General features: G+C 45.5%; 1 protein-coding gene across 1 annotated transcript; it reads right to left on the bottom strand.

Moving 5' to 3' along the window:
- Positions 1–9,536: 9,536 nt before the first annotated feature.
- CUNH1orf116 (chromosome unknown C1orf116 homolog) lies at positions 9,537–14,600 on the bottom strand. Its single transcript, XM_004375199.1, has 3 exons — positions 14,496–14,600; positions 11,879–12,056; positions 9,537–11,044 (listed from the first exon to the last, which is right to left on the bottom strand). The coding sequence occupies exons 1-3, from the start codon at positions 14,598–14,600 to the stop codon at positions 9,537–9,539; spliced, it is 1,791 nt and encodes a 596-aa protein (XP_004375256.1).
- Between the last annotated feature and the right edge of the window lie 1,203 nt (positions 14,601–15,803).

Here is a 15,803-nt window from a genome sequence, read left to right as displayed (position 1 = left end):
AGCTGTAGTAATGATGGACTTTTGTGACGCACTGCATCCTATTCGCTCATTTAACAAATATTCATTGAGAACTTACTATGTGCAATGTTCAGGACATATAATGGTGGCCTCAAACAGCCATGGGAACCCTGGTGGCATAGTGGTTAAGAGGTCAGCAGCTCAGATCCACCAGGCGCTCCTTGAAAGCTCTATGGGGCAGTTCTACTCTGTCTTACAGGGTCACTATGAGTTGGAATCAACTCGATGGCAACGGATTTGTTTTTTATTTTAAACAGCCACGGTCTCTGCTCTTCTGGAGTTTAGTCTAATGGGGGAGTGTACATGACTGAAATAGTCATGAACAAATACTCTGAGGGGGAGGGATTGACTAACCCCAAGGACTGGACGGTGACTGCAGCTCAGAGAGGGAAGGAGAGGAAGCTGGAGAAGAGGCTGGGATGGGCTGGGGGGGGGTGGGGAAAGGGGGTATATTGGGGCATATTGGGGCTGACGGTGCTGGAGCTTGGAGGACTTGGAGTCCATGTTAAAGATTTTGGTCTGGATCCCAACAGGATTAAAAAAAAAAAAAAAGAAACCCGTTGCTGTCGAGTCATTTCTGACTTACAGCAGCCCTATAGGACAGAGTAGAACTGCCCCATAGGGCTTCCAAGGAGCACCTGGTGGATTTGAACTGCTGACCTTTCCGTTAGCAGCTGAACTCTTAACACTACACCACCAGGGTTTCCCCTAACAGCACTGGGGAAGCCAAAGTAGAGACTGCTTCAGCTTTGTATTTTGAAAAAAAAAAAGAAAAAAACTTTCAAAAAATTTTTTATTTTGAAATAATTACAAATTTACAAAAAATTGCAAAAATAGTACAAAGAGTTCCCTTCACCTAGCTTCCCCAACATCTCACATAGCACACATATCAAAACCTAATTGGAATGCCCTTTTCCTGGTGCAAGATCCAACCCAGGATCCCATACTGCAGTTGTTTGTTCGTCCCCTCCAATGTGTGATGGTTCCTCAGTCCTCTTAGCTTTCAAGACTATGCTTTTGCAGAGTATTGGCCAATTATTTTGTATAATGTCTCTTGATTTGTGTTTTTCTAATGTTTCCTCAGGTTGTGCATTTATTGGCAAGACCACCACAGAAGGGATGTTTTGTCGTTCTTAGTACGGGTAATAGGGGATACGTGATGTCAATTTGTGTCATAATTGGTTAATGTTAAGTTTAATCACTTGGTTAAAGTTGTGCCTGCCAGGTTTTTTCACTGCAGAGCTACTATTTCTCCCTTTGTAATGAGTAAATATTTTGTAGGGAGGGAGGTACTTTGAGGTTTTGCAAATATCCTATTTCTTCTCCTACTTTCTTCTGCTAATTCTAGCATTCATTATGGATTCTTGCCTGCAACAAGATTACTGCGGTGTTTCCCAGACTGTGATTTTTTTAAAAAAAATTTCCTTCATTCTTTCTACATTTATTCATTGAAATTCTACTGTAAGGAAGAACTGTTCCTTCTCCCCCATTTTAATTATTTATTCAATTATTTATTTATATTGGTATGGACTTACGGATATTTATTTTATTCTGTGGGTTACAATCCATGACTATCGTTTATTTTGTTGTGCAATTTATTCCATATTTGACTCTTGAGAGCCCTTTATGTTGGCCTTTATGACCTTTTGACACGCCTCATCATTTTTTAATTATCTCCTTACTTTCTGACATCCCAAGATATTTCAGGCCCATCTTGTCTTTTCTCTGACCTAGCCCTGGAATTATCCGAGGCGCACTAGTTCTTTTTTCTTTTTTTTGAAAATGGCATTAGAAACCAAGATCTGGGTGCTAGATGTGCTCACTGCTACAGGGGTGTTGTTCCTTGTGGGCCCCCTTGTAGCAGACAGAGCTAGAAAATATATGTATGTATACACACACAACATCTGCATCTATCTTTCTCTATATTCCTCTGTATATATATTAAAAACCATGAGTTCATACTGATACCTCCAATTCCAATTCAATATCACAGAGCTCATTCTTGTTTTCCCCATCTTATTTATAACTCCCTTCTCCAAAAGTAAGAAACCTGGTTCTCTTCACCCATAATATAGTTACTTATTTGCTTAATCTTACAATACATAAAGCAGTTTCGGAATAGCTAACCCATATATGTGAAAAACACATTTACCCACTAGAGTACAAGCTCTACCTCTAGCCTTACAGTATATAGTAAAAATATAACTTTTTAAAGGTACTTACATTAATTCGTTTCTTCCCCACCTCCCTTTGTGGTTATGTTATCCATGTGTAATACAGATACATTCATTTGTACTGTTTGTATTCCATTTTGAACCCCATGCTGTCACCACCACACACACCCTGGTTGTTATGTATATATGTATGTTCCTCGGTGGTGCTAATGATTAACGCTCTCAGTAGTGCATTAATGAACTGTAGTGATGAACAGAAAAGTTGAGGGTTTGAGTCCACCCAAAGGCACCCTGGAAGAAAGGCCTGTCAATCTACTTCTGAAAAATCAGCCACTAAAAACTTTATGGAGCACAGATCTACTCTGACACAAATGGGGTCACCATGAGTTGGAATTGGCTTGATTGCAATTGGTGTATACATATATGTATGTACGTCTTTTCTGGGTACGTGGAACATTGCCATGGTTCTAAAATCTGAACTATACAAAAAGGTATGCTCAGAGAAGTGTTGTTCTCCCCCACCTCTTCTACCCTGTTCCCATTCTGCCTTTCTTTGCACTGCTTTCTCACCCACCCTCTGCAGGAATCAATCACAGTAGTTTTTGGCTTATCCCTCCTGTGTTTCTGTTTTGCACATTTGTATTTTCTATGCCCCCTTTTTTTCTTACATGAAAAATAGTGTGCTACAGATGAGCTCATCCTGGTTGCCAGGTGGAGAAGGGGCTGGGGGAGGCTGGAGCAGATATGAACAGAGCAATTGCAAGGCTGCTGCTGTCATCCAGGGGCGAAAGGAGGGGGCATTGGTCTGTCTGCGGTGGAAGCAGAAAAGAAGAAAGAACAACTTTGAAAGATGCTTGCTGTCATGGGTGACGTTTTGGTTTCTGGTTTTTTAAGAGTAGATGGATGATAGTGCTGCTCACTGAGGTACAAAACACTGTGTAATAGGATCACATTTGTGAAGGGTTCCCCCTACATGGGCCTGTTTTTGGACATGCTGAGTCTGAGGTGACTTTGAGACATCTGAGTGGAGATGTGGTTGTGGTAAGCAGCTGAGGCATAGCGCTCAGAGGGGAAGCCTGAAGAGAAATTTCTCAAGAGGAACATTCTGCCCTTGTCTTCTGGACACTTGAGTCTAGAAATAACAACTCATCTAGCTCGGGGAGCTATTCCATCCCCTGAGGAAAAATGAAAACAAAAACAAACCTTGGTAGTCATTCCAATCTCTTCTTACAGGCATCGGGGAGCCTGAAGAGAGTGGCTATTTATGTCAGGGTGCCCACCTGATGATGCTCCTTCCCAGTGGGTAGGTCAGAGGTACAGGGCAGTCCCTGACTGTCAAGGTGGAGGAGGGATGGCAGAGATTGGGGCTAGAATTGTGCCTGTTTTCAAGTTACCCTACAATCCTAATGATGCCATGCAACTAAGCGATAACCCCTACAGATGTAGAACCCAGGAGAACTGTGAGGAGGCTGGCTGCAGGTAATGGCGGAAATTAGGAGGATTTTTGATTGTCTCAGGCTGAGGAATTTAGGTGCAGGCTAAAACTAGTCCTGTTCTAAAGGGAGGTCCAGCTGGCACATGAATTACGTATGTATATGATAATAATATTAATAGATGATATTTATGGAGCAATGTGCTAAGTATTTTTTTATATGCATTACCTCATTTGAGTCTATTCTCATAACAACTGTGAGGTATTATTATTGCCCCTACTTTGCAAGGTTCCCTCCTATTATAATCTAAGTTCATTTTCTCCTCCATTGTAAAAATAAACAGTAACTGTAGGATAGCATATAGTTCCCTGAACCACACAGCAAAGAAAGTTAAAGGAAGCAGAAAGAAGTCAACTGATAAGGAAACTGAGGCTCACAGTGGCCGAGCTCTTGGCCACTATATGTGTTCAATCTCTCCCTTCCCTTCTTTCTCCTTTTCTACCTTCCTCTCCTTTCTTCCTTCTTTTCATCCATCCATCCATCCACCCATCCATAGGGTTCTCTATTTGGTAAGTGATGGAGGTTGAATTTGAACCCTGATCTATATAGCTCCATAGTCACATTTGTGAGGAAAAATGCATGTGGGCATTGTTAGACTCTGAATGAAATGGACATGGTTTCCCCTGTCTGTCCTTTCATCCATCTCTCCATCTTTCTGACTATATCAATAGCCACCTGTAGACATAATTCCTCTTTTGATGATTGGATTAGACAACCTAAAGGTTTCCATCAAACTCATAGGTTCTATGAGTTATATTTTACCTTAAAATATATTTAGATTATTTTTGACAGGTTGTTGATCTTCTCAATTAAATGGACTTGGACTTACTGAAGCTTGTATTTCAGGACTGGCATGGATTTCTGAGACAGTCTAGTCCAAGCACTTCATTATATGAATGAGATGAAGTAACACACTAAACCTCACCTGGGCCAGAGCTTTTCCAGGACATCATCTTGCTTCAGTGTTATTTTGAACTCTGGGTACATGGCAAGGGGTAATAAGGACAATGATTCAGCTAGGTGATGAGCAAGAGGAAATGATGGCCTGGAATTAGAATGTCATCTGTTTTCACCTCACTTATATGCTAAGAGTTGATGATGGTGATGATGATGATGATGACTCCTGCAATTCATAGGGCCTTTATATCAGAAGGGGCTTGGACAGGTCATCCAACATACCTTCTTGCCTTCTGATAGCTCATGCCTGATTCATTCTGGATAGATTCCTACTCTATTTTTTTAAAATGTCTGATAAATCTTGAGACCTATTCTAGTCTCAATCTCTTCCTGATTTTAGCCAGCATTCCCTCATTTTATTATCTAAGCTGATTTTTCCTCCATTTAAAAAATAAATAATAATACAGGACAGTGTCTTAGTCATCTAGTACTGCCCTAACAGAAATACCACAAGTGGATGGCTTTAACAAAGAGAAATTTATTCTCTCACAGTCCGGTAGGCTACAAGTCCAAATTCAGGGCACCAGCTCCAGGGAAAGGCTTTCTCCCTCTGTCAGCCTTCTCATCAATGTTCCCCTGGATTAGGAGCTTCTCTGCTCAGGGACCCCAGGCCCGAAGGATGTGCTCTGCTCCTGGCACTGCTTTCTTGGTGGTATGAGGTCCCCAGTTCTCTGCTTGCTTCCCTTTCCTTTTATTTCTTGTAAGGTAAAAGGTGGTTCAGGCCACAACCTAGGGAAACTCCCTTTACATTGGATCAGGGATGTGACCTGGATAAGGGTGGTGTTACAATCCCACCCTAATCCTCTTTAACATAAAATTACAATCACAAAATGGAGGCTAACCTCACAATTCTGGGAATCATGGCCCAGCCATATTGATACACACATTTTTGGGGGGACATAATTCAAACCATGACAGACAGCATATACTTCCCTGAACCACACAGCAAAAGAAAGTTAAAGAGAGGTAAATTACATGGTCCTGGGAAGCTAGAGATTGGTAATAAAGGGGAAGCTGGGTTTGGAGATGCAGAAGCTGGAAACAGCTGGTTCAGCCTTCACCAAGACACAAACACCATATTCACATCGATCCTCCTTTTCAAATTCCAGGAAACATGGTGTGGGTGAAGCTGAGTCACCTAGAGGGTGTGTCAAAGCCTAGGTGTTACTTTGGAATTTTATTTGCAGCGAGAATCTCATTTCCTCTCAGAGCTGAGTTGGGTGAGCACTTAGCTTGCAACCTTTCTACATTCCCCCTTGATAAAAGATAATACTATCATTTATTGAGTATCTACATTGTGTCAAGTGCTGAGCTTTATATAGTTTATATCACTTATTCATCCCAACAATCTCAAAAGGGTGGTATTATTATTCTTATTTCACAGAAGAGAAAACTGAGGTGCAGAAAGTGGCATTCCCAGGGTTCCCCAATTGGTAAATGATAGAGGTAGAATTTGAACCCAGATCTACATGGCTCCACCGTCATGTAAGAAAAAATCACGGGGGTATTATGTCTAAATCCTCCTTAGATTCTGATTGAAATGGACATGATTTCTCCTGTCCATCACATTGGTCCCCACCTCCTCTAGTCTATTAGCCTACAGCTTCATATTCTGACAGTATGATCCTTCTCTGCCTACATGTATGATTATGGATCAAGGGATGGAATGGTTCATGTCACACATTTACATATACTGTAGAGTCTTAAATCTTCACCCCCTGCTCTAACCGCAACATCAAATAGGGCCTACTTTCTAGTTCGTCATTTGTTCTCCCTTCCATGAAACAAACATCAACTTTTGCACACTTACCCGCCTTCCCTTACATGGTAGCCTCTGCCACACCATACTTTCCACTGCTGAAGAGGGCACCTAAGAGATGGCTGGGCCTGTCCCAGCCTCTGTGTAGGAGAGCACGTAGGCCTGTTTGAGTGCAGAACTCCCAGGGGAGCACATGAGTAGTCATTCAGAGGAGCAGCTATCAACACATCTCAGGGCACAGACCCCACTGGGCCAGGTTGGGGAGAGGCTAGCTCTCGAATTTGGCAGATGGTTTGTGCCCAGTGGGAGCAAGACTAAGGCAGGGTATAGCAGAGACCTGAGGACAAGTGGAAGTAGAGTAGTCTCTTTGGTTTTTAAAATTAAATGAGTAGCCTTCACATACTTCCATCCAAAATCCTTCAAGAAGGGGTGCTTTCAATCCTGAGCCCACTCTCACCTCCCATGAATTAGTTCAAGCTGAATGCAGAGCAATCCTATGTGGATTCCAGAGGATAGTTAAATTACCTCAGGTGAGTCCAGCCTCATCTTCAGGTAGTTGGGTGTCCTCTTGGGTCCCCCTTGCCCCTCTTCCAAATGAGGACAAGTAGATCTGGATTTATTATTCTATTCTTAAATCTCAAAGAGCATCCTTAGGGCAGAACATGCTCTTTGTCTGAAGGATGAGGACATGGGGAAACATGGTATCTTTAAATAACAAGGAAAGAGAGTTTCTGAGGTCAGGAGAATTGGGAAAACGGCACTTCACGGCAATGAGGATACAGAGTGGAAAGATGCAGGCTGGGTGTAGCTCTGCTTTGTCTGGGAGAGAAACTACCTTTACCAGGGGGTGAGGATTTAACTGGACTTACTCCTGACCAGGAGCCCTTGAGTGGCACAGAATGGTTACCGCTCAGCTGCTAACCAAAAGGTTGAAGGCTTGAGTCTACCCAGAGGCACCACCCAAGAAAGGCCTGGTGATCTACTTCGGAAAAATCAGCCATTGAAAACTCTATGGAGCACAGTTCTACTCTGACACACCTGGGGTCACTTGGTTGGTTACTCCTAAGCAGACTGGGCCTTGTTATTTATTGCCAGGGCCCCAGATTCCTACCAAGTCTTACTTCACAGGTAGTCTTAGGTTTCTCTATTAATTAGGGAATTAATGAGTAAGGAATAAAGTGGTTGCACCTCACGTAGTGTCTTGAAATACATACATGAATCAGCTCAAATACAGCATGTTGGATCAGTCCTCCTCCAGAAAGGTGCCTTCTCTCTTTAGGGAGTCTTTAAAAAGATATAGTTTGGTCAGTTGTAGACATCCCCGTCAGCTGTGTCAGACCAGGTCCTCCCCCAAGGGCCAGGAATAAGGTACCACACTTTTTGGGTGTGAGTGTGTGCAAAAGAGTGTACATAGAAACTGTCACAGCCACATCCCACATACCACAACAAGGTGGAGCCACTTATTATCTTTTCCTTAACCTCCTCATCATTTTCAGAAATACGGAGCTTTGACGGTGCTGGGTCCCTAAGGACACGGCATGGAATTCTCCGCAGATCTAAAGGGCATCCTTCCAACAACCGTTCCCTTTACCTGACCCTCACATCTGGAAATCCTGGACTCCAGCCAGGTCACACCATAAATAAGACATTTCCTCAGGGGAAGCCGGGGTCATGCCTAGCCATGTCTGATCCCCAAGCCTGTATTCACAAGCCCACACCACCAAACCATATTACCTGTTTTGGGCATTTTCTCATGTTGCACAACTTAGGGAATTAGGGGGAGGGGTGTTCTGGTTAATAGCGTTACTATATTGCTGTTTTTCAAAGATTGAATTAAAAAAAAACACTAAATATTATCCTGAACAACGTTTAATTTCTGATTCTTCACGAAACACGTTAGGACCTTGACGGGCCTTAGGATTGAGTCTTTGATAATGACTAAAGATTCTTAGGGTTCTGTGTGGACCTACAAAAGCCCCTGGGTGAGGGGAGGCAGCACGTGCAGCATGCTGTGGGCTTTAGGAGCTCAGGTTCCAGCCTCAGCTCTGTCACTAAATGACAGAGTCACCGGGGATGAGTGGCTTCCCTTCTCTAACAGGGTTGGAGACAATCATCTCTAAGGTCCCTCCCAGCTCCGAGAGTCAATGAACAACCAGCAGAGAATGTGTTGCGTTGAATTTCCGCCAGAGAGTCTGGGAACGTTTAAGAACCACCTGCAACAGAATGAGTGAGGCCTGAGACAGTGTTTTAGTATTTAGAAAGCCTCTCGGCGGGGCTCCCATCTCACTGTCGGCCCAGCCTAGGGGTCAGCCATGTGCAGACTGAGGCAAGGAATAAGAGAGCAGAAAGACTAGAAGCCATGGACCACAGTACATTTTATTATTGAGTTTATCCAGCCAATGGGCAAAGACTCTCTGAGTGAGGGGGAGGTGTGCTTATGGGGTCACTATCCTGCCTTCTCAGACCAACAAGCACTGCTCTGCTATCAGTCAGCCAAGAGGTTTAGTTACATGGATGTGGCTTGTCCTTGGTACTAGGGACAGTGAGAGGACAGTGGGTGAAGAGTTAAAAAACCAACCCATCTTGGCCCCAGGCCCCTGTCCAGGAGGTAGGAAGCCCATTGCAGGGATTCTGGGAGACCCTCATTTCATGTGACTCTACATTTGCCTGACTTCTTTTTTCACATAAGTGAGACATCGATTGCCTCATTTGTTTTTTCTCCTGAGGCTTAGCCATCCCTCCCCACTCAGTTCTGGCTAGAATGAAGGCCACCCAATGTAAGAAAATCTCCAATAAGAGCAGAATTCTGAGCAAGAACTCCCTGTGTTATATAAATACGTTCAGGAAAATATATAGCTATGATATACATACATGTGCATGCACACACACACACACACCTGTCGTGGGAAATCATCTTCAGGATGAGTTCATGAGGGCACTCATTGGAACAACCTCTCTGAATATAAAAACATGCTTGACCTGAATCTCTGTCCTTCACCTCACAGAGAAGAGAACATCTGAGAGAAGCCCACCCTTGCCCAAGCCCTGAGTTGGGAGTTGGGAGAGGCTCCTAAGTGGAGCCCGGACTCCCTTCTTGTATGTGGTAGGGTTGCTGGGAGTGCTGGTGGCCAGGGCCTACTCCTTCAGCAGTCCCAGCTTCTTCAGAGCCTCCCTTCTGTGTTCATCAGGGACGCCCTTTGGGGGGATCTTGACACTGACACAGGGGGGTCGAGGCAGCTTGTCACGGCTCTGTCCTGAGTAGGAGAAGCGCTTGGAGTTCTGCTCCTGTTCCAGGTCAGCCAGCTTGCCCACCTGGATACCAGCAAAATCCTTCCTTGTGCCCAATGAGGCGGGGCGTGGCCGGGAATTACGCAAGACGCTAGGTGAGGTCTTGTCCAAGAAGGAGCCCTTTTCCAGAGATGAGCTGGTTTTGGGGTTGGAGTCTTTCTCAGCTGAGAGGTAGCTGCTCAGCCCTACACCTGAACGCTCCAGAGTTTTGGACTTGAAGTTCATCTGTCTCAGGCCAGGAAATTTGCTCTCCTGGAGGGTCAGCCCTGAGTCAGGCTTTGGCTGAGTCAGGGAACTGCTTGCACTCGAGGCCTTAGGGATGGGAATTGGCATGGATTTGGCAGCTGGAGCCTTCCCTGGAGACGGGCCCAGAGCAGGAATCAAAACCTTCCCTGGAGAGGACCCCTGAGCAGGAGCTGGAGCTGGAGCTGGAGCTGGAGCTGGAGCCTTCACTGGTCCCTGAGCTGGAGCTGGAGCCAGGGAAGTGGCCTGGGCAGGAGGCTCCTTGAGTCTGAGGGAGCTGGTGGGCTTACTTAAGCGGAGGCTGGGCTTGTCTTGGTCCTGGGGTAGCCCCAGCTTCTCCAGTGCTTCTCTGCGTGCTTTCCTCTGCTGCTGTAGTGAAGAGGAGACCAGGCCAGAATCTCTAGGGGCTGCCTCAGAGTGGCGGGACAGCCAGTTCTGGGGATTACTGTGGAAACTGCTTCGGCTGCTCTTCAGAAAAATATTAGGTGGCAGCTTCCGAGGCTTAGGTGCTGTGAGGGGTGCCAGACAGGCACTTGGATCCCCACTGGACGGGAGGGGAGGATCTTCAGCTCTAGCATTCTGAGATGACAAGGCAAGAGGAGGCTGGGTTTGTCCTGGGCCACCCACTGAGACTTTCTCATTGGCTTTTTGGGACATGGCCTCTGAAGAAGCCTCCTGTCTCTTCTGGGGACTGAAGGATGTGTGGAGCTGGGGTGTGCTTCTCAGTTGCCCTGGCCCCTTGGGCAGGATGTCTTCTCCACACCGCTCTGGCTGGGTGTCCCGGAAGGCCTCTGGTGGGGGGATGAGCACCACGTCCAACTCAAGCGCAGCCTCCCAGGGTCTGCTGGGTGCCAGGACGGTCTTACTGCTCTGGCTGGCCCCCTTGCTTGCAGGCTCTGGTACAAGCTCCTCAGATTCTCCAGGGATGTGGCTGTTAGCCTGGGCGGTGCTTTTCCTGGGCTTCTGGTTTCTGCCAATGTGGATATTTCTCGGGAGGCTTTGGGAGCCAGACCTGAAGCCCAGGCCTTGGGGCTCAGAGGTATGGGATGAGCTGGACTGAGTGTCTCTCCTTGGCTCTGGTGCTTGCGGAAAGATTGTTTCCTCTGGATGTGCTGTGAGAATCAGGAGGACAAAGAATAGCAGGCAAAGGTGAGAACCCTGCTGCCCAGAGAAAGGCAAATACTCCCTGAACTCTGATCTCAAACTAGCAAAGGATGTTTTTTTCTCTTTGCTCTTAAAGGGGTAGCACTCGTCTCAAGTCCACTGGGCCAGTGAATCAGCCTCAAGGGGCAGAGAAGCCCCCTGTCCCATTTACTGCTCTATCTTCAGGGAGGATCTGACATATTGTCAATAAATACCTGCTAAATGAATGACTAAATGATTACAGCCCGAATACACAGGGACTTCCCTCAGGGGTAAAGTGCCCCACCCCTGGGAGGCAGGGTCTTGTAATCACTCCAGTGTTCCTGAACCCTCTGGGCTCTCCATACTCTCAGGAGGGCCTCAAGGTACCACCCACTGCAGTTAAAGGAGCCCTTCTCTGGCCTCCTTATCTCCTGCAGCCTCTTCTCTGGGTCTCCCAGATTAGCTCCCAAGACTGACTCAGTCTCTCCAGAGCCAACCACCCACCCCTCTTTGCCTTCTTCCCCGACCTGTGTGGTCATCTCTCTAGAATTTTTCATGAGAGGATGGGAGCTGGTCAAACCCCTTCCCCACCCATGCCTCTGATACTTCATGGAAAGACATAGGAAGCTGGCATGTCAGCAGTCCCTCTTTCCCTCCAGAGACAAGGCTTTACTCTAGCCAGGAGAGTGGTGGGGAGTGAATTGTTTCTTGCTCTGCCTGTGACCCCTGGAGCGGAGTGCAGGTGAGGTGGAGAGTGACGGGAAGGGTGCATGGATTTTCTGGGTTTGACTGGAGGTGCTAGCCTGGACAGTCTCTCTTACCCTGGGGAGCAGGCTGGGTTAGGGGCTGCGCCCAGGCAGCTTGGGGAGCTGTGGCCGGCTCAGACTCGTCTGTGGACAGTCCACTGTCAGCCTCTGTGTCCAGTGAGCCAATGGTCTCCTCCAGGAAGAGCAGACACTCCTTCTCTTCAGCAGACAGGAAGTCGTAGCTGCTGTCACTCTGCAACCAATGGGGAGGGGAAGGGGAGGAGAGGAAGGACAAGAGGGAGAGGGAGCTGTGAGAAGGAGCCCGTGGCTCTGAAGAAACTGGCAGGGCCTGAGAACCACCCTGCTGTGGAGAAGGAATGCTGAAGAGCTGGAAATGTCTCCACTGTTCTACTTCGCAAACCTGCTGGAGTTGCTTCCTGAAACTGCAGGCACCTGGGGAGGGTAGTAGAGACTGCTGGGCTATCCCACTAGCACCCAGCTCTGGTAGCTGGGCAGGAAGATGGCAAACGACATTTCTTTTGTTCAGTCCTGGGTGAACAGTCCCAAATTCTATCCCAATTTCTCCTTATGACCGTCGTCAAGTATGTCACTTGGTGTGTCTCCTTTTTAGCCCCAAAATATATGGGCAATACACATGGGGTCACCATGAATTGGAAATCAGCTCAATGGCAATGGGCTTATAATGATTTGAGCTTAAACTTGAATGGTGTTGCTTTTAATTTTTCAAAGTACTTTTGCATACTTGATCTGGTGTGTCAAGGACAGTATGAGAACAAACAGGAAATGCAGTCAAGGACTGGCTACCACGCCAAAGGGAACAAATCAATTTACTAAATAATTTATACTTGACTTTGAAATGCATTCCATACTGGATTTTTTCCCCCTTGCATATTTACTTTCTTGATGGCATTTGACTCTGGCTAATTTCTTAAGCAAATATTAACTTAAAGGGGTGGGTGGAGAAACCAGATGGATATAGGAGGAGGGGAAAGCAACTTAGTGTTAGAGATATATATATATATACATACACACACACACACACACACACAAACACAGAGTAGATACTTTTTGTAATGAGAAAGCACATAGCAATATTTGGAAGAAAAGGCAATGACCATCTCAGATGGTTACTGCCCACGCTCCACCAGTCCAGGAAAAACCATGGAATAGCTGCTCCCCAAAGGAAGAGGTTGAAGAGAACTCAAAAAGGAAATGGGAATAAAAGAAATTTGGCCTGTGTCCCTTGCTGCCATCTCCACCCCTCTGCCTAATATTTGGGACACCTCAGAGTTGTATATCTCTAGACTCACTTAGATGGCCAGGAAAGATTTTGAGACAGCCTTAAAAAATCCTGAGAGCTGGGGGAGGCAGATGTGGGAATAATATCTCCTGGCCCTTTAGAGAGAGAGGTATCTGTCAGTTGACTGACTGAGGCCTACACCTCAAATACAGGTCTAGGAAGCCCCAAGGCAATTCCCGGGGCTTCCTGAACAAAGGTAGTCTTTGGACCGCCCTCTTCTTCCTAAAATATCCTTGCCATAGATAAGCCAACTCTGAATTTCTCCTTCGTGATGGTTCAATTTGAAAACCTTTAATCCTTGCCACATTCTGTGTCAATGGTATCTGACTATTCAGGTTGACTTCAGCCTAATAGAAACAGGAAGATGTCTCTGTGGGCCCATCATATACAATCAGAAAGAAATTATATACAGGTTGTCTACTCTTTGGATTTTTTTTATGCTGCTTTTTCCATTCTATTTTTATAGATTATAACCCACTGACTATATTAAATATCCTTGACATTTAGTAGAAACCTTTATAATCTTTAAATTTTTAAATACCTCTACAGAACATAAAACAATAAAGTGTAAATTCTTAAAGGTTATTATGTATGAACAGCAAAGGAAAGTTTAGATGTAGATTTGGGTAGATTTGCTCTTTTATAGCCTTAAAACATCTGAAATTCAAATTCATGTCCAGTAAAATTACAATTTGTTAAATATCATTTACAAATAGTTAAACACAGGGACTTGGGAAGAATCTTTGCCTGTGTTCATAGACAGACTATTTCTTTTCTACATAGAGGTATGTGCCAAGTACTTTACATAAGGACTCCTCCAAAAGCTCTATGACTGAGACGTTAATATTACCCCCATTTTAACACAAAAGAGACTGAAGCTTAGAGATGTTAAGTAATTTGCCCCAGGTCATATAGCTATAAGTAGAGAACCAGATCTGTTTGACTCTTGAACCCAGGCTCTTAATTACTTCACTCCTCTTGATCTTTGTATAAGACTGAAGTAATGATGCTCACTGCAGAAAACTTCAGGAATCCATGTGCTACAAGAACCTATGTCCAGTTTCCACCACAATCTCAGATCACTGCCCTGCCCTCTCACTTCCACTCAATTCCCCCCAACCTAATGAAAGTTGGGGAAAAAAGTCTCATTTGTACCATTGCTCTCTGAAGTGGTGCCACCCACCTTATTCTCTATAGAACAAGAGGCGACTCAGAGGAAGAAAGCCCCAACTGATGCTGTGATTCACTCTCTGACCAGGAAGATGAAAGAGAAGGTGCAGTGAGCAAGATGGGGTGGTAGAGCAGGGCAGGGAAGGGCAGGGCTGGGCAGGTGTGCAGAGATCATGCAAGGCTGCAGGACAGAGTACATACAGATCCCGAGCGGGTGGAAGTGGTGCTCATCATGCTGTCACAGCTGCCGATTCGGGTCACGGGTTCCAAGCCAGGCCCCGGTGGCCACAGCTCCCTCTCAGGCATCGCCTGAAGCAAGGTGCAGGAAGGGGCTCCCAGAGGGGAAGTGAAGAGAAGCGAAGAATGTCCCAGACCGGGCCTGAAAAGAGAAGAATCAAAGCCACGTGTGAGCAGAGGCTCTCGCAAGGCTCTGCCCAGGCCCTGGAGCAGCATGGCAGCAGGGACACCAAGCAAGCAGAGAGCTGGAAGGGGGCCATGAACCGCCATTGCCCGAGCCCCGGGCCTGCATGCAAGGACACATAAGCTAGCTCAGACACATGCGGAAGGGAGGACTCAGGTGTGGAGAGGAGTCTAGTGAGAGGAGTCTAGTGAGAAAGGCGATCCCATCACTTAAGTCACTTTTTTCTCTAAATGAGGGAGCTTAACCTACATTTTCATTACTATAAACAATTAACATGATAGGAGTTAATAGCTTGGGTTCTGGAGGTAGTTGGATTTGGTTTCAACTCCCAGTTCAGGCATTTACAGTTATGCAACTTGAGGCAAATTACTGTTTAAGTTTACCTTTGAATGAGAGAATACTTACCACAATTTAGTTGGTAGTAAATATTCAAATACTTAACGAATAAATGAATAACTACTACTGTCCTTGTAATAAGAAAGAGACAAGATCCACTGAGGATCACATTAAATTGAAGCAAAGGAAACAACAGTGTAGAAAGGGAGGTTTCTGGTTGAATGGGAAACTATAGGTTTGAGAGAAGGAACAGGGCCCTTAATAGTACCTACCTCACAAGGTTGTCATGTGAATATATGGAAATACTCCATGCAAAACTTTGCACGGTGCACAGCCCTGTGATTGTTAGTTGCTATCAGAGTCAACATAACCAACATCGTCACAACAAACCACAGCCACAATCATCACCTCCCTAGCCTGGGAGACATGTTCATGGCAGCTGGAATGTTGACATAAACTCAAGCTCCTTCTCATGTACCACCCGCTCTGTTATTGCACTTATTCCCAATGAGGTTCCCCAGCCTGTGTCAAACAAACCAGAGAAATGTGCTATGTCGCTTCCCCCCTAAATCCAACTCCACAGGGAAAAAATTTCTAGGTCATTGTGACAATAGTAGAAGCTGATAAGGCAGTGTTATCTTTCCTCTGAAAGTCCCAAGCATTTTCATATGCCTGTTCGTGGGAAACACTCCACTAGTGTTGGGAAGGCCAGGAACGATTCCTCTATGTTAAAATGAAATTCTAAAACAATT

The sequence above is a fragment of the Trichechus manatus genome, unplaced genomic scaffold (assembly GCF_000243295.1).
Source record: "Trichechus manatus latirostris isolate Lorelei unplaced genomic scaffold, TriManLat1.0 scaffold00035, whole genome shotgun sequence".
NCBI classification, from domain to species: Eukaryota; Metazoa; Chordata; class Mammalia; order Sirenia; family Trichechidae; genus Trichechus; species Trichechus manatus.
This window is presented reverse-complemented; position numbering and strand designations above follow the sequence as displayed.